This window comes from Bos indicus x Bos taurus, chromosome 10 (genome assembly GCF_003369695.1).
Source record: "Bos indicus x Bos taurus breed Angus x Brahman F1 hybrid chromosome 10, Bos_hybrid_MaternalHap_v2.0, whole genome shotgun sequence".
Lineage (NCBI taxonomy): Eukaryota > Metazoa > Chordata > Mammalia > Artiodactyla > Bovidae > Bos > Bos indicus x Bos taurus.
Genome location: NC_040085.1, coordinates 80,742,601 through 80,770,538, shown reverse-complemented (window position 1 = coordinate 80,770,538; position 27,938 = coordinate 80,742,601). Strand labels below are relative to the sequence as shown.

The following is a 27,938-nucleotide window of genomic DNA, read 5'->3' as shown; positions in this document are numbered from 1 at the left end:
TGGTACTCTGTTCCACTGAATCTTTTTCTGAGATGGCCTCATTTCTTTTCTTATTTAATTTATTCCTAACATTTTTCCCCTGATCATAAAAATGTTTTAGAAAAACTTAGGAAATACATAAAAGCACAGAGAAGACGACAGATATCCTCCACCCATAATCCCATCCATTATAGTTAAGGACTATTCACATTTTAAAATCTATCCTTCTAGATTTCTTCTCTCCCCCACACTCCCTCAAGGGGGAAAAAAATCAGCTTTAGTTATCCTATGTATTCAAAAAAGAAGTGAAATTGCGTGCACTGTATAGTAACCTGCTTCTTCCCCCAGACAATGTACAGGGATGAACATTCTTGTCTCTGAACCTGTGTGCATGCCCTTTGTTATTTCTTAAGGTTAAGTTCCTAGAAATACAATTGCTGGGTCAAAGGGCACAGTATTTTTGAAGCTTTTGATACATTTTGCCAAGTGCTGAAATGACCTAACTTCTTGGCTTCTAAAAAGTTCCATATGCCTAGAAAATTCCCACCCCTAAGTCAAGTGAGGGAACTTAACAATGAGGAAGACAAAACTTGGGAAGGCAGGCTTATTTTGGTGGAGAAACGGGACACTGTGGCTGGGCAATCAATAGAGAAGCCATAGCAGGTGAGCCTCAAAACTACACGAAACAACTCTAACAGCTCTACTCTAAGTCACAAGTATATAAAAGTCAAGTTTTCCTCCAGTGCACTTCAGCATCTGCCTCTGAGGCTGACCTCCCTGGCTCCTAGCTCAGGCACAGTCAGTACCTGACATAGTCTCCACTCTTCTTATTCACACTGTAATTGGTCAGGTGCATGAACTGGTTCCGAATGTTCTTGGCTCCTTGGTCATATCGCACAGTTGCAAACCTGATAAAAGAGACAGAGGTTAAATATCACAATAGGGCTTCAATAAAACATAGGGTCAATGAGATATTAATAAAGAGAGGGTGGCATCTGCTCAAACCCTGAGTGCTTATTAAGTGCCAACTCCCGCGCTAAGTGTTTCATGTATAACATCACATTTAATTCAACCATTAAAGCGATTCTTTGAAGTAGGGACTGGTATGTCTAATTTTTTTGATATGAACATTAAAATATGACTTGGAAGATTAAGTAACTTGCCCCAAATCACACTGACTCCAAAATCCATGTTCTTAACCATGGATGTTTTCTGATATAAAATCTTAGTCTGATAGGAAGGATTAAAATGAAAACAAATTTATTCACAATCAGGGAAACTGTATAGGATGCTACAGATGAGGGCACAGTAGCTGGTCAAGAAACACTTGAGTGTCTACACAATAGTACCTGGTACTAAGGCATTCTTTGGAAAACATTATGCCAAAAGGAAAAAAGGACGCATAATAATATATAGACTTAGAACTCAGAGCCACAGGAAAAAAAACAAACTGATCTATAAAATTAAGAAAATAATGGCAGCATTAATAGCATACAAAGGCTAGGTCTACAGAATGGCATAAATGTAAGCATAGAGTGGATTAATTCCTGAATTTGGAATGAAGGCAAAAAGAGGGATTAAACACGGAGTCCACTGAAAACAGAGCAGCAATCCGATATTCTGGACTGTTGTCAAAAGAAGACTGAAGTATAAAATATATGTGCCTCTGAAGGAAGTAGCCAAGGAGAGAGAAAACTTTCCAGTGATGCTCAACATCAACAAAAGGACACTCGAGTTGAATGGTTATGGTAAATATATCGTTCCCTGTTTACATACCACTCTAACCGTATCACCCCCTTCACTAAAGCAGTTGTCCCAAGAGGCACAGCCAAGCGTGTGAAAAAAAATCCTGGAAGGCCACAAGTTTATTTTCATATGATTTGCAAATTATTTACATGTGCTTACTCAGACTATGAAGTCAACATGAATTTTTACCACATTAAAGGGCAACATTTAAAATTTCTCCTTTCCTCTATTTCTTCTCACTCACCCACTATCTCTGTTCCTTAATTCCCCGTACTGGAAATATACAAGAGCCAAAAAAGAAGAGTGGAAAAAGGACAAACCCTCAAAACTAAAATAAACAAACATGAGGCCAGGAAGAAGGATGTGGACAAAGAGAAAATGTTGACCAGGCATGCACAGCTAAGGGACAAGAGTTTGACTGTGTGAGAAGGACTTCAGATTTTCCAGAAACTTCCGGTAGTTATCACTTAACTTCAGCCACGTCATTCTATGGTGAGTAAACCTTACCTATATATCCCCGCCTTTCTTCTTCAGAGATTCTTCAATGAAGAGGGAACCAGTCATTCTCTGAATTCTTGTGCAATGTGAGGGGGGCCCATGCAGGCCCTGCAGAGGCAGCCTGCCTCAACCAGACATTACCTCACAGAGACATACCTCCTGCCATCTCTCCCCCAAAATAATGATTTAGAAGGAGGAAAAAAAGTTCTGCTTCAGAGAAAGAGGTTTTTCACCTCTTCTAAATTCAAGTATCTGATCTAATTTGGTCAACAATGTGAAAAGATTGGCAAAGGCCTGGCAGTCAACCGTAAACTGGTACCCAACATATCTGTCGTCCCTACACTCCTTTTTTCAGTAGGACTACATCTCTAAAAAAAAAAAAAAAAAAGTTTTCTTCTTCCTAGTCTTCCTTTTTGCTGGAGCATTTATGTTCTAAAACTCAGCAAGGACAAGATTATTTATGTTACAGTTCTACAGAGCATAAGCAGAAGTAAGAATAAGAGAAAACAAAAACGAAAAACCTGAACCCAGTGGAAGTTACCCAAAAGGGCCAAAGTGCTACTTTGTTTATTTCAGTCAGCAGAACAAGGAAAGGAGAAGACCATGGAGAGGAAAGGCAGGCGCACGTGACCTCTGTCCTCCCGTCCCAGGAGGTTCTTAGGGTCCTCACTGAAGCAGGATGGAACAGACCCTATTCATCTCTGATAACCACTTTCCCACATTTTCTTCTTATTTCTAGACCAAAGGTCCTACTAACTTCAGATCTGGCCTACTAACCAAGTTCTGATCAACCTACACAGATTGTTTTTTGTTTTAAAACTTGAATAACTTGGCCATCATTTAAAATTGAGACCTTTCTTCCTCAAGTCCAGTGGCAGGCAGGGCCCACGTGAGGAAGATGGTGGACAGGACGGGAAGGCAGCCCAGAGGCAATACAAGGAGGAGGTTATCTAAGCAGGGTGGTGGCCCGACAGGGGTCAAAGTTCACTCAAGGAGGGCATCTGAATGGAGTGGTAACAGGAAGGTTGGAGATTGGCTACATATGAGGGAACTGAGTAAATACGTGTGTTGAAGATAACAGAAGTCAGATTCCTCGCTGTTGGAAAAAAAGGCAAAAAATATGGAAAGGGGAAAAATGAGCACGAATCCGGTAGTTTTGAGGTAAAATTGGAGGTGTTCACCTGAACTCTTGCTTTTCAATACAGAGATATAGAAAAAAAATAAAGATGTAAATGTCTATGTATTTGTACATGTAGGTATATCTATACACATATTTCCTAGGTCTGTGCACTGCACGAACCTAAGAGTAGACATAGCTGAGAACTATGAGCATATCTAGCACCTGTATCTGGATTTCCAAATACTATCCTCCATTAAGGGGCTTCTCAGATGGCTCAGTCGGAGAAGGCAATGGCACCCCACTCCAGTACTCTTGCCTGGAAAATCCCATGGATGGAGGACCCTGGTAGGCTGCAGTCCATGGGGTCGCTGAGGGTCGGACACGACTGAGCGACTTCACTTTTACTTTTCACTTTCATGAATCAGAGAAGGAAATGGCAACCCACTGCAGTGTTCTTGCCTGGAGAATCCCAGGGACAGGGGAGCCTGATGGGCTGCCATCTTTGGGGTTGCACAGAGTCGGATATGACTGAAGTGACTTAGCAGCAGCAGCAGCAGCAGATGGTTCAGTGGTAAAGAATCTGCCTGCTGATGCAGGAGTCGTAGTTAGACATGACTGGGTAGGGAAGACCCCGTGGAGGAGGAAAATAGCAACCCACTCCAATATTCGTGCAAGGATAATCCCATGGATAGAGGCCCCAGGTGGGCTACAGTACATGGGGTCTCAAAGAGTCAGACATGACTGAGCATGCACACACCTGATCCTCCATTAAAAGCAATCATTGCTCCTTGGAGATAATGGTTGACTCAGGGCTGGGCAGAGAAAGAAGATGAGCCTGAAATATCTTGTGCTTAAAGAATGAAGGGACACGTCAAAAGAACACCAAAGTCAGCTTACAGGAGCTCCCACTGGCCAAATCTGGGGCAATTTCAGCATCAGAATAAATCAAGAGAGTAAAGGATTATAACCCATTAAGTAACATAGGAATCCTTAAGTCCACATTGGTGTATATAAACAAATGAATACATGAATGGGATGGAGAGAAAACTCTTTCTGGGGCTAAAATGCCAAATAATAAAAGTAAAAGTATGATGGGATTAGAAATTCATCACTGGACAACCATCATAGTAATCATTCATTCAAGCAAGAAACATCAATGAATATTAAAATTGGGTGAAAATGTGATGAGGAATGACATCCTACATGGTCTCAAAGTATCTCTTCATAAGATAATAATGTGTATCAATTACAGGGGGAAAACAAAGCAATTTTACAGTGGTGAAATCTGCCAGATGTTGTCCTAAGTGTCAAACACCACTAAATAATTGTCATATACCATCAGATTTAATGTGTGAGAACATGGCATCACTTCTGTGACATTCTGGCCAAAAATATATAAGCTGAGTCTAATTATGAAAAAATAACAGACAAACCCAAATTGAAGGCCATTCTACAAAAAAATCTTCAAAAATGCTAGTCATGAAAGTCAAGGAAAGGCAGAGTAAACATTCCAGAGCAAAAAAGACTAAAGGGACGTGATAGCTAAATATAATGTGTGATCCAGAATTTGGACCCTTGTATTATAAAGAAAACTATCAGGACAGTTGGCCAAATTTGAATGAGGTTCTCAGATGAAAGGGAAAAGGCAGTCCTTCATACTATTTTTACAGTTTTTCTATAACATCAAAATGGCTTCAAAATTAAAAGTCTAAAAACTTTTATCAACAAAAATAAGTTTCTCTTATTTTTAATAATTAATAATAAAATCTAGATTTTTTTCAGCCTCCCTTAAAACAGCCAGAAGATTTGGCAATACCACCTGTTCTAGTCCATTCAGGCTGCCATAACAAAATACCATAAACTGTGAAGCTTATAAACAACAGAAATTTATTTCCATTGGCTGGAAGTCCAGGGTCCAGATGCAGGCAGACAGAGAGCACCTTCCTGTTGTATCCTCACAAGGTGGAAGGGGTAAAGAATCTCTCCAGGACCTTTTTCATAAAAGGGCACTAATCATATTCGTGAGGGCTTCACCCTCATGACCTAATCCCCCCAAAGCCCCCACCTCCTAATACCTTGCAGGGGAGGGGTTAGGATTTCAACATATGAACTTGGGAGATCACATTCAGACCGTAGTACCAGCATTACTGCACATCAGTTACTTACTGCCAACGAACAAACAGTAAAGGCCCTTCGGGTGGGACATGTGATCTACCGTTCTCCAGTCTCCAACCAGCCAACTTACTCAGTGAATGTCCTTGTAAGCATTCTGGTTTGTGACTTGTGATTTAGATTCTTACATATCAAACTTCACTCTATTTAGGTCTGAAACCTTCAACAAGTTTCTTTACTAGAATTAAACTACCCTACTAGATAGGCTTCCCTGGTGGCTCAGAATCCTCCTGGCAATGCAGGAGTCATAGGAGACGCAGGTTTGATCCCTGAGTTCGGAAGATCCCCTGGAGAAGGAAATGGCAACCCCACTCCAGTATTCTTGCCTGCAGAATCCCATGGACAGAGAGAGGAGCCTTGCAGGCTACAGTCCATGGGGCCGCAAGAGTCAGATATGACTTAGCAACTAAACCACCACCTCAAGACAGAATTCCATAGCCTTGACCTTTAAACCAAAATAAAAAAAGAGTAGAAAACAAAAAGGGAGGCAGTGGGGTAGGGGGATGTCTGCTTTCTTTGCCAAATCTGAAACCCTGGTACTATTTCACAACCTACAGATGAATAGAGAACTATATGCCCTTTTCTCTTTTTTTTATTTTGTGACACTAAAACATATATAATCTTTATTCTGACAATGCATTCTTAAATCAAAAACATTTCCTTTTTGCTTTCTAATGTTTCTCAGTAAGAATCAAGACAATGATAATAATTTGTCTCAAACTCCTGAGTGTGAATGTGAAGGAAAGGGTTTCGGCGTTAGACATATAGCAGGTACCTGATGAGCACTAACTAAAGCTACACTTGGAGTTGCTCCTTTGGGAACTTGACCAACATGGGACTCAAACAGGAAAAGAAATCAGAGTTAGTGGGGTCTTTTGCAAACTCTCTTCCCTCATTCAAAAACTACTTTGTTCTTCTATGAATATGACACCGTAGTCAGAGTCACAGGGAATCCAGATGGAGGACAGTTAAAACCGCACCCCCGACCCCGCTTTGATAGCTACATATTCTAACAAACATTCACCACCACTGCACAAAGTAAGAGGAGGCCAGCTCTCAGGAGACCCTGGCTGTGGCACACGTGTTATCTTTCAGCAGGTGGAACCCGTTCAGAGCCAGAAAGGCCTGGAGGATGAAGAGACGGCACCTCGGGCAGTCTTGCCAGAAGCCACTGGGTTTCATCCCGGCCTGACCCAGAAAAATCTCATGGAAGAGAACGAGAGGCCCACCAGCTCTCTGATCTGCTGTCAACCAGCTGCGGCCGGAGACTGCCAAAGTGCTGCGATGACTAGGCAGCGCCCTGCGGAGCCGTCTGGGAGGGGATTACCAGCCTGATCCTCTGCTCTTCGGAGCCAGAAATGACTCAAACTTCACAAACAGCCGGGGCCTGCCAGGGAGGGTGACAATGAGCGCTGGAGAGGGTTTTCTCCCCCTGGTTGGTGTCTCTCCCCCCCTCTCACTGCGGTGGCAGATTCTGGACAGTGTGCAGCCTGTGAGGTAATCTGAATTCCTTGGCAACCGGCAAGTACCTGAATTCTTTCAAAACCACAGGAATCCAGCAGAGAAAAGGTAAATATCCCAGCGGAGCCAGTGTTAATTAGCAAGGAAGGCTACTGAAGAAGGAACTGGGGGTGGGGGAGGAAGGGAGAGGCATCTCAAATGCTTTGGGATCTTTTCTCAATTTCCACTGAACAATATGGCCGAGGAAGAAGAGGGGCGGTCCCCGACTTGGGCCTTGTCAGGGTCCCCTCCTCCCAGGCCAGAGCGTGGGTGGAACTTTCCTGGTTCCCTGGATGGACACTTTCATTTCCCCCCAGTGGCCAGCGCTACCTATCTTTGGGTCACCGGATAGCACATTTGGTTTTCAACTCAATTTGGTTTTAAGGTTTTTTTTTTTTTTTCCCTAACTTTTTATTTTTCCTGTTTCAGTGAAAATTTGGCTATTAGTTTTGTCTCCAAAAGGGCCTCGTCCAATCATTTAGACCACATACTGGATCCACCTAAAACTGTAAAATCCAGGACAAAGGCTTTTTGGATTCCACCTCTGACAGGAAAAAGAACCTACAGCATTTCGGTAGAGAACTGCACCCCTCTCTGGAAACTTGAGTGTCCCCTGCTGGTGCAAAACAGCAACACACACGTGAAACTCACAACTAGGACGGGGCAAAATGCTGGACTCCAATACCACTAACACAGTTTTTTTTTAAAGTCTCAATAATTGGCTCACATATAAGAAAATGATGAGAGTTTTTCTACTTCCTATGTAAACAAAGCAAGGACAAATCAAATGATTTACCTAGAAAGAACCTACTTTGGGTCTTTTTCTTCAGCAAATTTAAGAATGTAAAGAATTTACACAAAATTCTTTTTTCACAGAACTGTCTTGCAAAAAGAACTTAATCTTTCTGTCACTTAAACATGAATTTTGAGGCCCCAAATGGAAGTGATAAGGGATAAAATCATTCTTTTCTAAAGAAGGAAACCAATTACATTGCCACTGGTTCTGTCTCTTTAGGAAAGATTATGGTTTTTCTTGCTGAGCCTCAAAGTAAAATGGTCTAGTGATCTCATCCCGAACTGATTATCTTCAGTAATGTCTATTTAAAACACACGTGACCCAAGATTACTAGAGGCTGCAGAGCTGGAGATGCTGTAGACTATTGTTGAATGTAATGACACAGTCAAACGGCTTCTGAGGATTAAAAAGCAACAGATGAATGCCAAGATACACAGTGGTTAAGACACAGGGACTTAGGCACATGGAAGCTATTGTGCAGAGCATATGCACCCTCCCAGGACTAATAGCCTATCATAATGAACCATTGTAAGGATTTCACATTCACCTAAGGCGATGGCACCCCTCTCCAGTACTCTTGCCTGGCAAATCCCATGGACGGAGGAGCCTGGGGGGCTGCAGTCCATAGAGTCGCGAAGAGTCGGATACGACGGAGCGACTTCCCTTTCACTTTTCACTTTCACGCATTGGAGAGGGAAATGGCAACCCACCCCAGTGTTCTTGCCTGGAGAATCCCAGGGACGGGGGAGCCTGGTGGGCTGCCGTCTATGGGGTCGCACAGAGTCTGACACAACTGAAGTGACTTAGCACCAGTAGCAGCAGCATACTTTCAGGTAAAATAAGCCAAAGCCTTGAAAATTCATATTTTTTTTTGTTCAATTTAATCCAAATTTTTACAAAGTTGTTTTCCAAATTATTCTGAGGAAGAGCGTCCACTTTTTAAATATACATATATATACTCAGTTCCAGCTGGAGGCAAGAGACAAGAGTTACTCAGGTCAGTGGTTTCTGACTTCCAACGCACACCCAACAGCCAAAGCACTTGCATGTCTGTAGTAAACTCTATAATAAATATCAGTACTGCTCTCATTTCATATCCGAATGACTGAGGCTTAAAACGACACCAAATTTTACCAATAGAGAGGGTGTTAATATTGTGGGTGAAATACCTTTGGAATAATATGCAAAACACAGCGCGATGAGATCCTGGAGAAACAGTGAGCATAACCTTGAGGCCTTCTCCCCATTCAAGAAGCCCAGTCTAGACTAGATATTCAGTGCTGCTCCTCACGCTCTATGTGATTCCTCCCCCAACTACCAAAGAACAAGAATGTCAGAACACGAAGATTGTTTTGTGTGGCCACGGGTGTCTACCCAGGTCATCTCATCCTAATTCTGCAACAAGCACAGTAAATGGCATTTAATAGAAATAAGATGATGGACAGTCACAGCTGGTTTAAAATTTACAAATATAGGCTCTCACGAACCCTCTTAAAAAAAAAAAAAAAAAGAGGTCCAGTTTAGTACATTACCATACATCAAATAGATGGCCAATGGGAATTCTCAGTATGACTCAGGAACTCAAGCTGGGGCTCTGTAACAACCTACAAGGGTGAGATGGGGAGGGAGGTGGGAGGTAGGCGCAGGAGGGAGCGGACATGTGTATACCTATGGCTGATTCATGCTGATGTTTGGCAGAAACTCACACAGGACTATAAAGCAATTATCCTTCAATTAAAAGTAAATAAATTTTAAAAATAAAAGGAGTCCAGTTTAGAACTTACAATTGCAGGAGGAAAGACAGCTAGGGAGTTTGGGACGGACATATACATGCGACTGTATTTAAAGTGAATAACCAACAGGGACCTACTATAGGACACGAAACTCTGCTCAACATTAGGTGACAGCCTGGATGGGAGGTGAGTTCAGGGGAGAATGAGTTCCTTTGCTGTTCACCTGCAATTATCACAACGTTGTTAAACAGCTATGCTGCTGCTGCTGCTGAGTCACTTCAGTCGTGTCCGACTCTGTGCGACCCCACAGACGGCAGCCCACCAGGCTCCCCCATCCCTGGCATTCTCCAGGCAAGAACACTGGAGTGGCTTGCCATTTCCTTCTCCAATGCAGGAAAGTGAAAAGTGAAAGTGAAGTCGCTCAGTCGTGTCTGACCCTCAGCGACCCCATGGACTACAGCCTACCAGGCTCCTCCATCCATGGGATTTTCCAGGCAAGAGTACTGGAGTGGGGTGTTGAACAGCTATACTCCAATACAAAATAAAAAGTTAAAAAAAAAAAAAAAGAAGTCCAGTTTATGGCAGGACATAATCAGTTCCTGAGAAGGGTACAGGAGACAAGTTGAATGAGGATGAGTGGAGGTGAAGAAGCTCATGACACACACAGGAGGGAAGCTCAGACATCTCAGATTACAAAAGGGACCCTCAGCACTTTATACACCTGAGCAGAAGTCAGGGGCCCATTTCACTGTCTTCTCATTCTAGGTAATATACTCAGCTTTTATCCCTATACATCAGAATCTGAGAGCACAAGTGTCTCAAAACACTACAGAAAACTTTTCCAGGAAAATATGATTAGAGTTAGTAGTTTGTGCCCAGATACCTGGTTCAGCCCTTTATCTAAACACTGAGAAATGTTTTCGTTTTTCTCCCCCTCAATTTTCAAGGAACCAGAGATCAGAACTAGGGTGCTTCAGTGGCCATCAGTGTTCCCAGGATTTAAACTCAAAAATCTTAGTAAAGAATATGACCGGGCCTATAAATGCTGTCAGTGCCACCTAGAGGTAAAGGGAAGACATGGCTCAAGCAGTTAGAATCCAGTTGAGTGTTCTCGCCCTCGGACCCTAGTCACAGGATGTATCAAAAACGTCTAAGTCTAAAAAATAATTAAAATATGATTCTAAAAGAACAGTTACCAGAATATAATAATATATGTCAAAACACCAATAATTATATGGATAGCCTTCTTTTATTCATGGTATTTCTCATCTTTGAAGTACATTTTCTAAAACACAGAAACACGTATAGGCCATGCTTTTTACAGATGCAAACCACCTCCTAAAGTACTACACTATATAAGGAACTTCAGAGCAAGCTACTTGGGGAAAAAAAAGTATATTTATATATATATATATATATATATATATATATATATATATATATCGGAGAAGGCGATGGCACCCCACTCCAGTACTCTTGCCTGGAAAATCCCATGGATGTAGAAGCCTGGTAGGCTGCAGTCCATTGGGTCACTAAGAGTTGGACACGACTGAGCGATTTCACTTTCAGTTTTCACTTTCATGCACTGGAGAAGGAAATGGCAAGCCACTCCAGTGTTCTTGCCTGGAGAATCCCAGGGACGGGGGAGTTTGGTGGGCTGCCATCTACGGGGTCACACAGAGTCGGACACAACTGAAGCGACTTAGCTTATATATATATATATATATATATATATATATATATATATGAAAAGAACACAAACACACCAAATTTATCCTTATTTTAAACGATTTAAGGGGTCTAAAATAACACTGTCAGCTGTAAAATTTTATGGATACAGGAAGTGAAACTTCAAATTAAGTTGAACTTTATTTTGTAAGTCACACTACCTTAAAACCTACAAAGTACCTCAAGAAAAACAAAAATATATGTGTGTGTGTGTGTGTATAAAATCCCTAAAAATATATTAAAGACTTGTAAATTAAAAAAAAAAAAAAAGTGGCTAATGCCCCTCTCTTAAATACAAGAGGTCATGAAACAGCTCAAGCCTTCAGCTCTGGAGTCAGATCCAGGGGTTTAAATGCCCTCTCCACTGTCAACCAGTTGGAGACGTCAGGGAAGTGACTTCAAGTTTCCTTAACTCTCTAAGCCTCAGTTCCTTCAGCTACAAAATTACCTCAACTTTAAGGTTGTTGTGAGCATTACAATAAATGTCCGGTATATAACAGCTATATACATGTGGGATTTTTTTCTTCCTTTCTAGAACATTTGTGAAGCATAGTGGCCCGAGAATTTTCCTACCTTATCACCGCTGCATGAGAGCACAATATGATCCTGGATCCCAGCTGGGAAAGGTAAGCGTGAACATATACAGGCTTATTCACGTGCATGGATATGCAGGTGAGACTGTGAATGAAACTAAGACTGATTTCTGTAATCTGAAGCTCCTCTGGGGACACTCCTGTTTTCCTGAGTTGAATACAACAGGAACGATGACCTGACCTTAACACACTCTTCAGTGGGTCAACTCACATTAGCAACACCCTACACCCGAGGGTCTCTTACCGAGCTAGTCCTTCTTCATAGAGATAGATGACAAGAGGGTCATAGGAAGTCACGAGCACATAGAGGCGCACATCAAATTTGAAATCTAGAAAAAAAAACAGGGTGCAAAGGGAAAAACTAAGCTCTTGGTTTTGTTACAGAACTGAACAGGACAACTGTAACAGAGAAATGTGAAAGAAAAAACAGTCCTCTCCCCCAGGAAACAAACACTGTGCACACACCTTACCTTTGAGGATAAATAATGATTATACCACATAAACATATATAGTTTCCATACATATCTGTTACTATTATAACAAGAGAACACACTGTTTTTTATTATCTCAAAATCATCTTCAAAGTAATCCCATGAGGTAGGTAAGAAACCAGCTTCATCTCTGGAGTCACAGTTGCCAAGCATTTCACACTAGCTTAATAAACACTTACTAGAGAAGACTATAAAAATGTTAAAAAAAAAAAAATTTGGTGAGATCTAGCCCAATCCAGTCAAAGGCTTAATCACAACTCACCATCTATGAGCAGGGGGTTGTTAATATAACGGGAGACCAGGATGTTCTCTTCCAGGGAAATCTGGTTTGGCTGTTGAGCAAAGAGAAAACTGAAAGGTCAAAATGCAAAGGAAACCTAGCTTACTGTAAAGAAGCTAAGTTCTTAACCTTTGAGAAATGATAATATGGAAAACTAAAACTTTAAGAAAAGTTTTCCTCTAAGCTACCCATACATTAGTTGGCCATATAATATACCACTTCCATAAACATTGTGAGAATCCAGTTATTGGGGCGGGGGGCGGGGGGCGGGGGGGGGGGGGGGGCGGGGAGGGATTTACACAGCACCTCTCCCATAATAAACAGAATCTAAACAGCTCTAAAGATTTTTATACATGATATTAAATACTTAAATACCAAGAAAATAAAAGTTACTTAAAAAAAATAAATAAAAACTTGCATTCTCCCAATGTAAATAAAGCACATTGGATATTTTAAAATACCACCATTATTCTTACAGGAAGGCTTTCATCAAGTTACTCAGAAATTTACAGATCTTTCTACAAAGGATTCTGGCATTTTCCCCGTGAAATGGGATGGATGTTTCATTGATTCACTTAATAGTGCTTACTGTGCCACTGTAGGTAAAGATTGAACTAGATCTCTTAAAGATTTTTTTCAATGAAAAAGAATTGCCTATACAATAAATAATGATGAGTATTGATGGGTGCTGCATAAGGCACTGGGGATACAGTGATGAAGGAAACAGATGAGATCCCTGCCCTCACGGAGCCCAAGCTCTACTCCCAAAGAGTCTGATGACTGGGGAGAGGGAGAGCAAAATACAGAATTTAAAAGAACACAAAGCAGCATGTCTACAGGTGTGAGATGTGAGGTTGCCCAGTGGAAATGCAGACCTGCCAGGAGGACCAGTCAGGGAAGGCTGGTTCAGGATGAGTAGGTTCAGAAGGGAGTGTTGAAAGCTAGCAAGCACACGGTGGAAAGGAAAGGAGGCCGGTGTGTAAAGACAAAGCCCAGGTAGAAAGGAGAGTGGGCAGATTCAGTGACCTAGGGCTAAAAGATTCAATTGGGAAATAATGAAAAATATGGTTAGATAATTAGAAAGGAAGACCCCACTGGCAAAGGGATTTAAACCCCTGGTAAGAGGAATTTAGATTGAACATAGTGGGAAACAGGAAATTACTGTAGATTCTTGATTAAAGATCTGGAACAGAACAACTCCAAGTGAGATGAAGACAGAAAAAATCAGCTGTCAGTCACCACAATCCGTACGGGACAAAAGGACTCGAAAAGGAAAGCGTCTCTGATGATAATTGTGAAAATAACAACTATAGTAGCAGCTACAGACACACTATTAACATTAGCAGGAAAAAAAATTACAAGCGTACCGAACGTCTGCTATGTGCTAACACTGCTCTTATCCTTCACAAGTATTATTTCATTTAATCATCATCTAACACCCACATGGTAGGTCTAACACCATCCAAATATTATGGATGAGGAGCGAGTCAGAGAGGGTTAGGAAACTGCTCAAAGTCACACAGCTAAGAAGTGATAGAGCACCATTTGAACCCAGTCTGCCTCAGAAACTCAGTTCTTAAGCACTATTTTCAACTTTTCTCCCAAGTTCTGACCTAAAATAACTGTCCCCCCAATTCAAAAGTTGTCTTTATAAAAATGTATTTGTTATCCTAAGTACTACAGTTTTGTTTTTTTTTTGAAAGGATAATTTTGTGACCCCGGGGTGAAGATGATAAGATTTCCCTCTCATTTCCCACTGCTGCCATCTCACTCAGAACACAACTTCACAAGCCATTTCTATGCATCATACGGACACTACAACATCACTACTGATTCATGCTTTGGCTCTGGTCACCCACACCATTTCCTGATCAGTTTCTCACGCAGACTATCTCTATTTTGAGTCAGCTTAGGGTGTAAGAACTGATGCAATCACAGTACAAAGCAGCAAGCTACAGGCTGTGTTCCAAACCTAAAAGTAAACAATTGCAGCTCTTTTTCTACTAAGTAACACCTACAGGCTACAATGGATACTTGACCACCCAATCTCACCACCCAGCTTTCCTAGGAACCAGAGAGGACACTGGTAATGGTCTTCACTCTATGACACTCTAGCTAACGTCCACGCTCATTTCCTCTCTTTCCTTCCTCATTATATACATTTGTCCTTTGAGTTATGCAGAACATAATCTCTTACACTGTTCAGATAACTTGTTCAATGGTCTATACCTCTCATTTCTGTCTGCATGAGGAATTAAACTGTAAGTTCACACAAGAATGGTTTTGAATACAGTTTTTTTTTTTTTGTATACTATAATATACAGATAAGCAACTAATGAAATCTCTAACATCTTCAAGCCTTTTTCATATTTTCATCCAAATATCTTCTTGATATTTTCATCCATCCCCAATTAACTCATTGTAAATGATGTAAATTCTAAGCTCAAATTGCCCTCCTAAGTATGCTAAAGCAAGAATCTGAATTGTCGGGAAACACATCCATTTTTCTAATTTGACTTTAAAGCTCATGGTATCTGTTAAGTTATTGTAAGATAGAACGGTACAGCGGTCAAGAGGGTATGCTCTGGAACCAGGCAGGCCTGAGTTAAAATCTTCACTTACTAAGGAAGGAATAGTAACGACCTTTTAGGATTCTCATAAAAAAGACTAAGTGAGATTGTATTTGGGAGGTACAGTGGTAGGCACATAGTAAATGCTCAAGGAATATCAGTTATTATTAGTACTGCAAACTCAACAGTATCTGTGTAGTTCCATTTACTGAGTACCACAATCCAATAGCATGCCTCATAGCATGCCATATACCACTCATATGATTCAGTGCACTCAGTTATAATGAAGAGACGTAAGAATTAGGAGACAATCCCTATTCCCACAATAAAGAGTCATAAGAATTAGGAGATGATCCTACTCCTCAGGCAGGCTGGCACCTGGCAGGCAGCAGGGACGTCCTAAATATCTGTTGAACAGTGAGACCTACGAGCGTATGGAGAGCGTATGAGCAGACAGAAACAAGAGAGCTGTGGAGAATTATATTCACAAACAGAGGGGTGAACAGTGACCTAAATACTCTTCTAACCATAACTCTCCTGATACTTCAAAATTTCAGAGAAGATATGCGTATCGTATTTACCAAGGATAATGCGTGAGACAAGGATGACTAAACTTGATTTCCATAATCAAATCCATACCTTAATCGGAAAACAGCAGATCTTTTCCCTCCTTGATTTGAATATACTAAATTGGGAAAATATGGCATTTAGTCACGGTTACTGAAGGAGCTGGAGCAAACTCGACTCTGCTCCTTTATGCTGTGTTTCCAGAGTTAAAGAGCCCAGCACAGAGACCAGCCAAGATGCTCCCACCTGTAGGAGCTCACACTCCTCTCTCTTCAGTGTTACGTGCAAGGAATGCTTTTCCTATCCTTTGTCCTATTCTCGTAATGGCAAAAGTGGCTATTTGCAGATATTTTCCAAAAGGTTATGACTATTATGGGGAACTTTTAATGAGAGGCCCTTCTTGCTCCAGTGGGAAGACAGGGGAAGGTGTTTTTACTTGGCCCTCACACCTAACTCTGCCCTACCCTGCACGCCTCACCCACTCACACTAGTGGGGCTCACAGACCCTCCAGCAGAGCCCTCCCTCTCCATTCCCCTCGAGTCTAAAAGGAAAGCAGGCAGCAGCCTTGGAAAGAGTTACTTCATCTAGTTGGCTAATGGGTCACATATTCCATGGGAAAGGATCCAGGTATGGAACAGAGGAGATGGTGAGGCCGTGTGTGTGTGTGTGTGTGTGTGTGTGTGTGTGTGTGTGTGTAGGGAGGGAGAGGAGCGTATTAACTGTATGGTTTGTAGGTCTGGGTAAGATGTGATAAAATTCCAGATCTGGAGAAAAATTGGGAATATTTTCCCATTACATCCACATGCTGCCAGCTCCCCTGGTGCTTGCTGGCATCTCCCCAGGCTTCTGTCTGGCACCTCCACCAAAGACCTCAAAGAATCAGACTCATTCCAAAGCTTCACTGAGGGAGAGGGGGCAGGCAAAGGGTCCCGCCAAGTACTTTGATCTCTGCAGGGGGTCTCCAGGGAGTTAGTCCAGGGAGAGGTGGGAGGCAGGAGGAGAGTCTGCCAAACGCGCCTTCTCTAAAGACTTGTCACCCCCTTTATGAGACAGGGAAGAGTCAGGGCACGGGGTTCTCAGCCCCACCAAGGAAAGTTTAACTTTTCTATTCTTTATGATGTTGATTTTAAAATAACAAATCACTAGGGCAAAAGAGCATTCCAAGAGAAAAACGTCCCAGATGAGCTGGGAATAGATCCTATTCTTTTTGACTCATGTCTAAGAAAATAAAAAGCTAACTTGTACCACAGTTGACTTTCAATAGCAATTCCATTTGGCAGCTCAAACCCAAACCCAAACGAGGGCCGTCTATGAGATTCAAACAACACTGGAGCTCCTGGCGCGGAGCTGGAGGAAAAGCTGTTGGACAGGAGCCGTCACACCAAGGTCAGAACAGAAACAAGAAAAGAGAGCTCTGCGGCATATGACCAGGGCCTTCTGTCCACAAAAGACCCGGGGCAGAAGCCCTCCGGAGTGACCCAAGGGCAAGGAGCAGGCCTTGTAGCCTGGGCCTGGGGCTGCACAGTTACTGCATCAGAACCACATCCGGTATTTCTCCAGCATAAAAGGTCTGGCTATCAGTGTTTACTGTACAGTTTTTAGTCCAGACTGAATTTGAGGATTTTCCCATGTGAAAGACCCCTCAGAAAATCAGTTTCTGCACATATAGAAAGTAGCTCAGATCATGTGCAGAGAAAGAGAATTGGGAAACTTGAGACGGTGTACCAACTGCACACACAACATCCATCTCCAGCTCTCCTCCCTTCCAGGGTCCCACTTGAAGGACAGAGAAGATATTTTTAAAAGAATGAAATGATAAATAACAAAGCTAGAAACAGTTAAAGGAACCAACAAAAGACCAAAGGTTTAAGGAAATCCTGAAAGACGGAAAGCAGATGGGAACAGGTTGAGAAAACAGCAGAGGAAGACCCAGCCCCACATATCACAGAGGGGAGAGTGATCTTCCCAGGAAGGCATCTGAGATGTTCCAAGCTGGCAGTGAACACGCATATGGAGAGCAGGAGGGAGCCAAGGGACAAGAATAGGATAATTAATTAACAAATGGTGTTTAAAACACTGCGGCCAACAGGCCTTCAACAGCCACAGCTTAGCCCTCAGAATGAAACCTAACGGGAGGACGTCTGTGTGCGTGGGCGCAGGGATCTGACAGAGGAGGGGAACTCTGCAACCCCGTGGCAGACACAAAAGGGAAAACAGGGGAAGGGCAGCGCCGCCCCAGAGGGAAATCGCCAAACTCCTCTGTTATAGCCTTGCGTTCCGGGAAACAAACTCACCCAGAAGGGCAATGCAGATAGTGGAGTGCAGGGAACCCGACCAATTTTTGTGAAAACCTTATAAATCCTAAGTGTACTTACTCAAACCTACCTCCCCAAGTTCCCTGAAACTAGTATGAACAAAGGAAAAGAAAGCAACAATCAAAGTTAACCCATGATTCATATGCCTTAAACTCGTGACTCGTATGCCTTAAGCCTAGGTAGTTAACCATGGACAATTATCAATAGGCCTGTGGTCATACCCCAATAAGCATAATAGAATTTATGATTCTATTCGGTTACACAGATAATTAGGGTATTTGTTTAGGCGAGGGAGAGTCTAGGTAGGAGCCCTGGGGCTCTTCCATCCAGGGGGTCTGGTTTTCCAGTTGGTATGTCATTTCCATAGATACTGGGCATAGAGCTCAAAGTCCACAGTCCAGCCCAAGATGGAGTCCTGCTTTCAAGATGGAGCCTGTTGTGTCTGTTTCCTCCTTTACTTCCTTTAAATCCACAATCAGACCAGTCCTGTTTTGGCAAGGGAGAGGGAAGAGGCAACGATCCTCACCCACAGCAACCTACGGTGCAGACTGACAGTCAACAGGCCTTGCCCTTGCCACAAAGCTCAGTCCGCCCTCCTGTCCAGGGAATCGGTCCTATACAATGGCAGGGGGAACCCAGGCCGGCCGTCAATTTCAATCAGTGTACTCTTCCGTTCATTAGTATGACTCAACACTGAAGGTCACTAAAATTGAGAGAACACAATTTCAAGAGAAAAAAAAAAAGGGCCCAAGAAAAGTCATGGAACAAAAGAGAACTTTAAAAAGCTTTCAATCCGTATGGTCAGAAAGACCAGCTGGCAAACTGCATCTATTAAGCAATAACAAGATGTTATCCAGAAAAAAAAAAAAAAGGCAAATCGGAAAATAAGAGTTTTTGTACATTATGAGAGCCAATATAGAAATACAGTAGATGGAATGAATGATAAAATGGATCGCACTCAAACTGGTGATCCAGAAGATAATGATGGGAAAAGACAGAGAGTTTAAAATGGAAAAAAGTTGACATGAAGACCCAAAATGCTTCAAAAAGGAGTTTCAGAAGGAGAACAAGACAAAAATGAATGATTTTCCCTGAAATAAAGAAAAATCACTAGTTTCTAAACTGAAAGGGCTGACCAAATGTGCAGAAGGAAGTATGAACAAAGACCCAGACAGAAATATTGATTAAATTCCAGAATTCCCATCTGTAAAATTTCCGTAAGTTTAAATTTTTTACTCAACTTATAAAGCAGAGAAACTGAATCACAGTTATTGAAGAGAATGTAAACATGATAAACCTTTAAAATATAAAAACAATAAAAAAGTAATTGAACTTAGAGATGGAATGTGGAAGGGAGGATAGGAGGCGATATGTGTGCAGTGAATATCAAACTGAGAATTAAGAAACAAAATGTAAAGTTGAGAAAAGATAAAACACAAATCAACTGTACTGAGTTACTAACTACTGTTAAAAGTCTAATGAGTGAGACTGGGGTTAAGACTTTATTTACTCTGTATATCTGTCCAACTGAAAAACAACTTTTAATGAGGATCTGGCAAAGAATCAAGATACTGATGACTTCTGAAAAAAGAAGCGGATGAGGAGGAAGAAGGGGGGCTGGCAGGAGCAACAAGGATGCCATGCCGAATTAAATTAAGGTTAATTTGCTTGATGATCTTGAGGGTAGGAACCCACAGTTCTCCCCACGATAGAAATTAAATGTACGTGCTACCAGCTAATGCTTAGTGTGGAGGAATTTGCAAGACAGAATGCTGAAAGCAGAAAAAGTACTTCTTTTCTGTTGACAGTAAAGGCTGCCCTCCCCCCAAATTCAATCAAGTGACATTAGCTGTAGAGTAACTGCTGGCACGGGAGGAGGTTACTGCCAGTAAGGTGAACAGTAGACTCATGCCCTCCCTCAAAGTACACTTCTGAACGCACACTCAGCTAACACAAAGGGAAGAACAAACAGAGTCAAGTGTGCCCCCGTTACAAACTCACGTTGTTGATCAGGTAGACGCCCCGCCCCCTGGAAGAGGCCACTGGTTTTACGATCCAAGGTCCCCGGTCCTTTGAATATGAATCTGCTCAAAATATTGGAAGACAAAAAAAAAGGGGGGGGAGAAAGAAAGGACATGAGTTTATTATCTCAAATTTCAACATGGTTATCTACTCAGGTACCCAAAGAATTTTCCAAATTTCCAAGTGAAGGACAGCAGCTAAAATAACCTGTATTTTTGGACTAGCCTTAAAAATGAGAAGATAGAGAGAGAAGGGAAAGAGATAAGGAGAAAAAAGGAGACAGCAAAATTACATAATGTATTTCTTCCATCATTTCCCTTCTTGAATGAGAAGATGAAGACAAAATAAGGCACATATTCAGATGTTAGTCTATTACTGTCACAAACCACCTTCAAGAATCTTGCAGGCCATGCAATCTCTATTACAACTACTCAATTCTGTCACTGTAGCTCAAAAGCCACCAGAAAGAATATGTAAACAAAGGGGCATGGCTGGGTCCCCCAAAACTTTATGGATGGACACCAAATTTCCTATGATTTCCACATGCCACAAAATTTTATTCATCTTTGATTTGTTTTTCCCCAACCATTTAAAAATGTAAAAACCATTTTTTTAGTTCATGGGACCAGATTTGACACAAAAGCTGGAGTTTCCAGACACCTGTTCTACATAATGAAATACTAAGCAGACACACAAATGAGAATGTTATTAATGAGAGGCAATGAGCTCAAAGACAGGCTGCTGAGTGAAAAGAAGTCAAGTGCAAGGCACTGGTTATCATACACTCCATCTGGTCACAAACACACTCAAGTCATGTGCTAGTAAGCACTCAGAATATCTTTAGAAGGATATGTATAAATACTATACTGATCACTTCTGGGGAGAACTAGATGACTGAGAAAGAGAGGAGGAAAAAGGCTTTTCACTGATTATCGTTTTGTACTTCTCTTGTGCCATGACTATATTACCTTTCAAAAAATATAATTTATGTAATTTTAGAGTCTTGTAATGGATGGCATATTTACAGTTATAAGACAAATTAACCTTTATTAATCTCTATAAAGTGAAGCCACTGAATATACGTATATGTATCCCCAAATTTTGCCATTATCCCCAAATTCTGAGATTACAATAGATTGAAAACAAAAGGAACTATTAAAAGAAAACAAAAAGATTTTTTAAACTTCATTCATTCAGTACTTCTAAGTACCCAACACATGTCAAGCAGTTCTCAAGTGTGTGGAATGCAGATAGTCTTCACCTTCACAGAGATTAGCCCAGCAGAAAGCCAGACACTAAGCAAGAAATCAGACATTCACAAAGAGGAAGGAGGGGAACACAGGAATGCCACAGAAAATGACCACACCTCACTGGAGACAGAACCCTCTGGGAACAAATGAATGAAGAAAAAGCTTGTTTTCAGAACAGGGAAAATCTAGCTAAATGCAACTTCTGCCATCTAACACTTTTAACAAACCTTACTTTGTGGATGGGCCTTATCAGAAGTTGCTGCTTCTATTAGTGCTTCACTTTTATCATATTCTCAAAATCTTAAATACCAAAAATTTGTCCTTTATGCTAGGTGTTTCTCCTTGATTTGTTGTATTTCAGAACAAGGACTGATTTCTTTCACAGGTTGCAAAAATGTGCATCAGAAGCAGAGGCAGGGCAAAGAGCTGGGCAGTCTGTCAGGACGAAATATACTAGACCAGGGGCCTGCAATTCTTTCCAGTGCCTTCTAGCTCCTAGGGTGGCAGCATGCTCGGTCTAATGGAAAAAGCACTGAACCAGGAGTAGGAAGATCTGAGCTCTAATTATCCAGTCTCATCTTTAAAATGCAGGCTTTAAATTCAAATTATGAGATCTCTCATAATCCTACTATTAGGATTCTATAAGTTTACTGATTGCTATGAAATCCAGTCATCTGCAATTAACTGGCTGACATCAAAGTTTTGCCTATTCCTTTGAATTATTTCTGCCTCTCTTACATCTAAAGATAGCCAGAGGACACAATTCTGGCCCGTGAGGAGTAACCAGGAATCTGCTGGGCTGTAGGGTAAGGTCTCTGCCTTTCTGATATTGGCGCCACCCTGTCTGCCTTGCTGTTTCCTTCTTCCTGTTTAGAAAAGTTGTCCACTCGGGGGACGAGGCTGCAGCTGGCAAGATTTTTGGTTAGAATGTTTGGTGTCACAGACCTCCAACTGTACCACACACCGTTACACTAGCAGCAGTGGCACTGGGAATCTAGCAAGATCTGGTCCGTATATTCCAAGCCTCACATTCTAATTACTGGAAACAGTTTGGCAATATCCAGGCTTTTTCATCTTCTGAGGCAGTGTTTGGTCTGTGGGCTTGGGCTCTGCAAAGATGCATTTCAGGTTTTCCCTTATAAGAACAGAAAGCTACAAATTCATGAGACCCGCCTTGACTGGTATCTCTAGCATCTTCAGGCAGCCCTCATGTTCCTCACCAGTTCTCTTCCAAAGGCCCATTGCAGGCTATTCACACGTCTTTCTGCCCCTCAAACACCCAAACCCATCCCTAGGCCCCTCATTCCTGGTACGTGTCCTCATCGCCCTCCTCACCAAGAAGGCTGGTGATTTGTAACATAAACCCACTCACCTGCTTCCCTCCCATTGAAAAGTGCTATCTCGATGACCACTTAGCTTCCTTCCTTCCACCTTTTAGGGGAGAGACTCACCCTTCTACTCGCGCTCTTGATCAAACTCTCTCCTGCCTCGTCTGGGATCTCATTCCTTTGCTCATATCTTCAACCTCTCTCTCCCCTCTGATTTCTCTGTGGTTCTTCCTCTCTCTCTTTTTCTCGTCCATGGTAATCATATCCACCTCCACATCTACAACTTCAAGAATCTATATCCCTGGCAAAAATTCAAAACTCCCCTTACAACTGCCTGTAAAACATCACCACGTGGAAGCCGGCAGGCACCTCAAACCCACACCAGGTCCAAACGTGACACTCCTCTTGCCCTTCTAGAATGCAGAACCCATTACAATTTGAAGAATATTACGCAGTAGCAATTCCACCGAAAAACAGGTCAGGCTTGAACAGATGGGGGCACTCTAACTCTATCCAACCTTCTGAATGAGCATTCAGCCCTCAAACCGGCCTCCAAAGGGTGGGGAAGAACCACAGAATAGGAACTAGTAGAGAGGGAAAAGGGAATTTTCAACTTAATATCCCTTTAGTGTTTAATACAGAATTATTCTAGACTTTGATTTCTCATTAGGGATTCAACAGCAGGAGGTGTTCACTGTCAGGAACCCTTTTACATTGCTGACATGGTAGCTGAGGCATTTTTAGGCTATCATGTTGGCTTCCTACATAATTTTTTTACTTTTTTTATGTAACAATGCATCTCAACATAACTTGAAATAGGAAATATTATTGAACATGTGTTATGTACCTATCAGGCCCCACTCCAAGTGCTTTCCATGTATCAAGCTACTTAAACATCCCAGCACTATAACATTCATACAGGTAACAGTCCCACTGAACAGAGGAGAAAGGTAAGACACAGGAGGTTCTGGTATCGTGGCTAAAACCCCCTAACAAAAATCCCTAACTGCAAATGTTCAGCTCTGAGTACACTGTCGCTCTGAAGTTACCTTAATTCATGTACTGAATTCTCTGTTCTGACCCGTTCCAGAGCCTGCTGTGGACCAACACTGAGCCACTAGTCCCAGCACGGGCAACAGGTGCTCTCAGAGGAACGGCCTCTCCGAGGTGAAGGAGGAGGCCTGTGACCACCCCTGACGCGAGTCCCAGAGGATGAACACCCCACTGCGTGACCAGACCAGACTCAAAGTCCAACAGGCTAACAGAATCAAAGCCAGGAAGTCTAGAGCAAACTTTCTCTTCCTCTTTCCATGCTTCCTCATAATAGAGGAAGAGTCTCTCTCTCGGACTTAGTGAGAAGAAAACTATCCGTCTATCCTGTGTCAAATCTGATCTCCCTCACAGAAGTGGATTCTCTCAAGGGAGGTATTGAGAGATGGTCATTGTGTGCACATGCCCAGTGTCTTTAGCCACAAGGCACAGTGGTGAGGAGCTTGGCTTCTGGAACCAAACAGCTGTATAATCTACAGAAAGATACTTAACCTCTCTGTACCTTAGTCTTCTCACCTACAAAGCTGGGAGTAGTAACAGTTCCTACCTCAGAGTAAGGCACCACTTAGAAGAGGGCTTAACAGAAGGAAAATGTTCATCAGCTATTATCACTGCTTCTACTTCAGTTCAGCTCAGTCGCTCAGTCGTGTCTGACTCTTTGCGACCCCACGGACTGCGGCACGCCAGGCCTCCCTGTCCATCACCAACTCCCAGAGTCTATTCAAACTCATGTCCCTTGAGTCAGTGATGCCACCCAGCCATCTCATCCTCTGTCGTCCCCTTCTCCTCCCGCCTTCAATCTTTCCCAGCACAGGGTCTTTTCAAATGAGTCAGCTCTTCGCTTCTATTTAGACTCTCCCAAAAGACCTGCCTCACTCCTTCTCTGTACTTATGCCTCTTCTGTGCACTAAGCCTGTGCAGAGACAGGCTCTGCACACCAAGGAGCAAAACCTGAAATAGCCTGTCCCCTCTGTCTGGACATAAAGAGGTCTAAGTTCACTTTAAGGCAAAAGAAACAATGACACCTGTATGCAGGCCACACATTCCTATCTAGCTTAACCAGCAAGACAGCAGACATCCACATTGCTATCTCACTCCCATGAATATATTTCAATTAGTCTAAACTCCAAGGAAACAGGGTGACGAACTGGCACCTCTAAACCCTATCCCTGAAAGATGCGTGATACTTGTACCCCCGAAGAACATAAGTCACACACGTCCAAAAGTTGAGGTGACAAACATTCCTTAAATGACAAGAGGAAGAGAGATACCAAAAAGGGTGCCTCTGTGGTTCATACGCAGAAGTACATTCTTCCTTACATGGGCACTAACTCACCAGTGAAAAAGGACTTTCTGTGCTAGACAGGAGCGCATTTATATGACACCCCAGTGTGTCCTTACATACCTGACACTGACAAGCTTACTAAGAATAAACACACACAGACATACTCAGCATAAAACAGTGTTAAAGTTATCTCTGCAGCTGTTTTACTCAAGAAACAACTTTTTAAGCATTTGAAAAGCCCTTGGGAGTAAATAACTCTGCTCCAAGTTCAGTTGCTGGGAATGGGGATGAGGGATGGGGCACCAGGAGGCAAGCACTTACTACAGAATTCCGCATACTCAGCTGGCAGCAGGAAGGTCTGGGGGAGGATGTGAAAAGCCTTGAATCCATGTGTATGCTGCATTCGAATGATGTTTTTGTACAGTCGGTCCTTCCGGGTTAGTTCATATGACCTAAGTTTCATAAAAGCATTGCCGTTTCAGTAAACTATGACTCAGAGGTTTTCCTATGTTAAAGAGTTCCCAGTTTATGAGCAGTTACTGAGGACAGTCTTATACCCCAATCTATCACTTTGTCAAGGAAATGATCACCTTAAAACCAGGGCAATCACTGCTACCGATCAGGGACTGGAATCTGGCAAACTACAAAGATGGGCTTCAGTTAGCCATGACCGCACTCATGAGTCTCTGGTTTGTTGCACTATTTAAAGACCATCCAAGAATCTTTGCTGTAACCATTAAAAACACATTCCATCTGTTGCTCAGTTCAAAATTTTCACTTTGATTTCTTAAAATCAAAGGTTTCTTTGCAAGATCTAGGTATCACCAACACTTCTTCCTTACCCACTGTCCTCCTTGGATCTAGAGCAGAGGTCCTCAAATTTGAGTGTGCATAAGAATCACTCATAAAGTTCCTTAAAAATGAATGTTCCAAGATCACATCTCCCAAAACTGGGGGATGAAGTCTAGGATTCTGCATTTAAACATGCACTCCAGGTGATTTTGCTACAGATGGTCCAAAAAACTGATTTGGTCTAAATCAGTGATTTCTGAACTTGACTGAGATATGGATCACTCACTGCTTTTAAAATATATAACTTTCTAGGAATATATTTACCTAGAAAGATTAAGCACCTGGAAGGTGCTTTTTAAATATACACCTTCTCTGGAAATGGTGATTCCTTGAATCTGCAATTAAGACCTGTGACTGTAATGTACCCCCAGTGACACTTATCATTAAGCAATTAGAAACAATAAACCAGAGGATAAGAAAAACAACACATTCTCGTACAGCTACCCAGTATTAGTGGTCTCCAAACATTTTTGCTTGGTACTCCTGATACAAATTTTGGGAAACCACATATCTTTTTAGTTGACATGTAAGATTTTTCATCATAAACTTAAATTGTTCCAAAGGATCTAACGAATGGCAAATATAGTTTTAAAATAAAACTATAACAGTATTCTTTTAAGTACATGCAAGGGAACCTCAATAACAATAGGATTCATTAGCCACTGTGCATTTTCTAAGTATTATAAAAGAAAGGCTCTCCTCATCAGTAAATATTTCACTTTTTTAAAATATTACATTTTTTACTGAAATTAACATATAAACAGGAAAATAAACAAGTCACAAATGCAGAGCATGATAAACTTCAGTCTGTATGACCACCACTGAGCACAGAACATTCCCAGCACCCCAAAAGCCACCCTCATACTCCCACCCAGACATGACTCCCCACTTTTGTCCTTCCGTTTACTTCTTCCATTACGTTTCCCACAAACAGCTTAGCCTACCATAACAGATTCAATACTTGTGTCTTTTACATTATATTATACCTTTTCTATAAGAAAAATGTGCATACAAATTATATTTAATACTTTTTAATTTCCTGTGATCATAAGGCTGTGTCTGTTATCCATACATTGACCTATCATTACAGGAACACAGTACACAATTCATCAAAACACCATAAAGACTCTAACTTTTGATTATAATATCAAACAAAAATCAATTTCTCCATTTTGATAATTACACTATGGTTATAACTGATGTTAACAAAAGGAAAACCAGGTAAAGAAAACAAAGGAATTCTGTATTATTTCTGCAACTTTTCTAAAAGTCTACAATTATTTAGAATAAAAAGTTACATTAAAAGAGCGCACAATAATATTGGAAACATTTTAAGTGTTTGCATTCTTCTTGTACATGAGTCAGCTGAGCTCCTACAATTCAAACAGGAGTCAAGAAAACATAGGTTAGAATTTATGAATACTGAGTTCAAATTGAGATGGAATTCCTATATACCTACAGTCAAAAGCTATTGAAATAAATAATATATTACTAACAGGCATTAGGAATGCAGTCTCTACTGTGGGCTATTTTAAGACTGTTTAAATATTTCTTTAAAATAGCTGCATCTGATTTACTTCAACTACCCAGTCACCCATTTAGAAAACCAGTCACATCTTCCAGACATTAAGGAAGAAACTAAGGTTTAAACTATTTTCTGCCCATGAAGCTCAAATATAAAATAAAACTGGAACCTGTTGAAAAGATTTAAAATACACATTTATCTAAGATGATGAAGAAATTATTTGATGTTGGAGACAGCATAAGCTGGGTATTTATATACATTAACTAAATATGAGACAGTAGAACTGAATAATCAAGAAGAAAACTTCATTTCATAAAAATGAGGAGTAAAATACATGAAGTGATTGAAAAGAAAACTTCTTGAGTGAGTAACTGGGGCATAAGTCCTGGAAATAAAATATAACATAACCACTGAGCAATTAACACAATTTTTATTAGATCTGCATCTCTTCATTAGATAGATGAGATTACCTGCCCTCTTCCCCAGCAGGCCATGTATCTCTCTGTCGTTGAATATTACTCACTGCTAGAATAAAGC

The 27,938-nt window shown here is 41.5% G+C and overlaps 1 protein-coding gene and 1 long non-coding RNA gene across 16 annotated transcripts in view; one reads left to right on the top strand and one right to left on the bottom strand.

The window, feature by feature from the left end:
- The window catches only part of TTLL5 (tubulin tyrosine ligase like 5), a 317,823-nt gene that overhangs the window by 266,017 nt on the left and 23,868 nt on the right, over window positions 1-27,938 (bottom strand). For all 15 annotated transcript variants that reach the window (XM_027552476.1, XM_027552486.1, XM_027552477.1 and 12 more), the window contains exons 6-10: window positions 25,346-25,476; window positions 20,091-20,173; window positions 12,619-12,688; window positions 12,110-12,194; window positions 786-887 (exon numbers count right to left, since the gene is read on the bottom strand). In XM_027552476.1, the coding sequence (XP_027408277.1) occupies window positions 786-887; window positions 12,110-12,194; window positions 12,619-12,688; window positions 20,091-20,173; window positions 25,346-25,476 (471 nt within the window). The remainder of the gene's footprint in view (window positions 1-785; window positions 888-12,109; window positions 12,195-12,618; window positions 12,689-20,090; window positions 20,174-25,345; window positions 25,477-27,938) is intronic.
- On the top strand, window positions 5,985-24,434 carry LOC113899139. The gene is made up of 3 exons (XR_003512846.1): window positions 5,985-7,084; window positions 11,808-11,898; window positions 23,780-24,434. It is a non-coding gene; the product is annotated as an uncharacterized LOC113899139 (long non-coding RNA).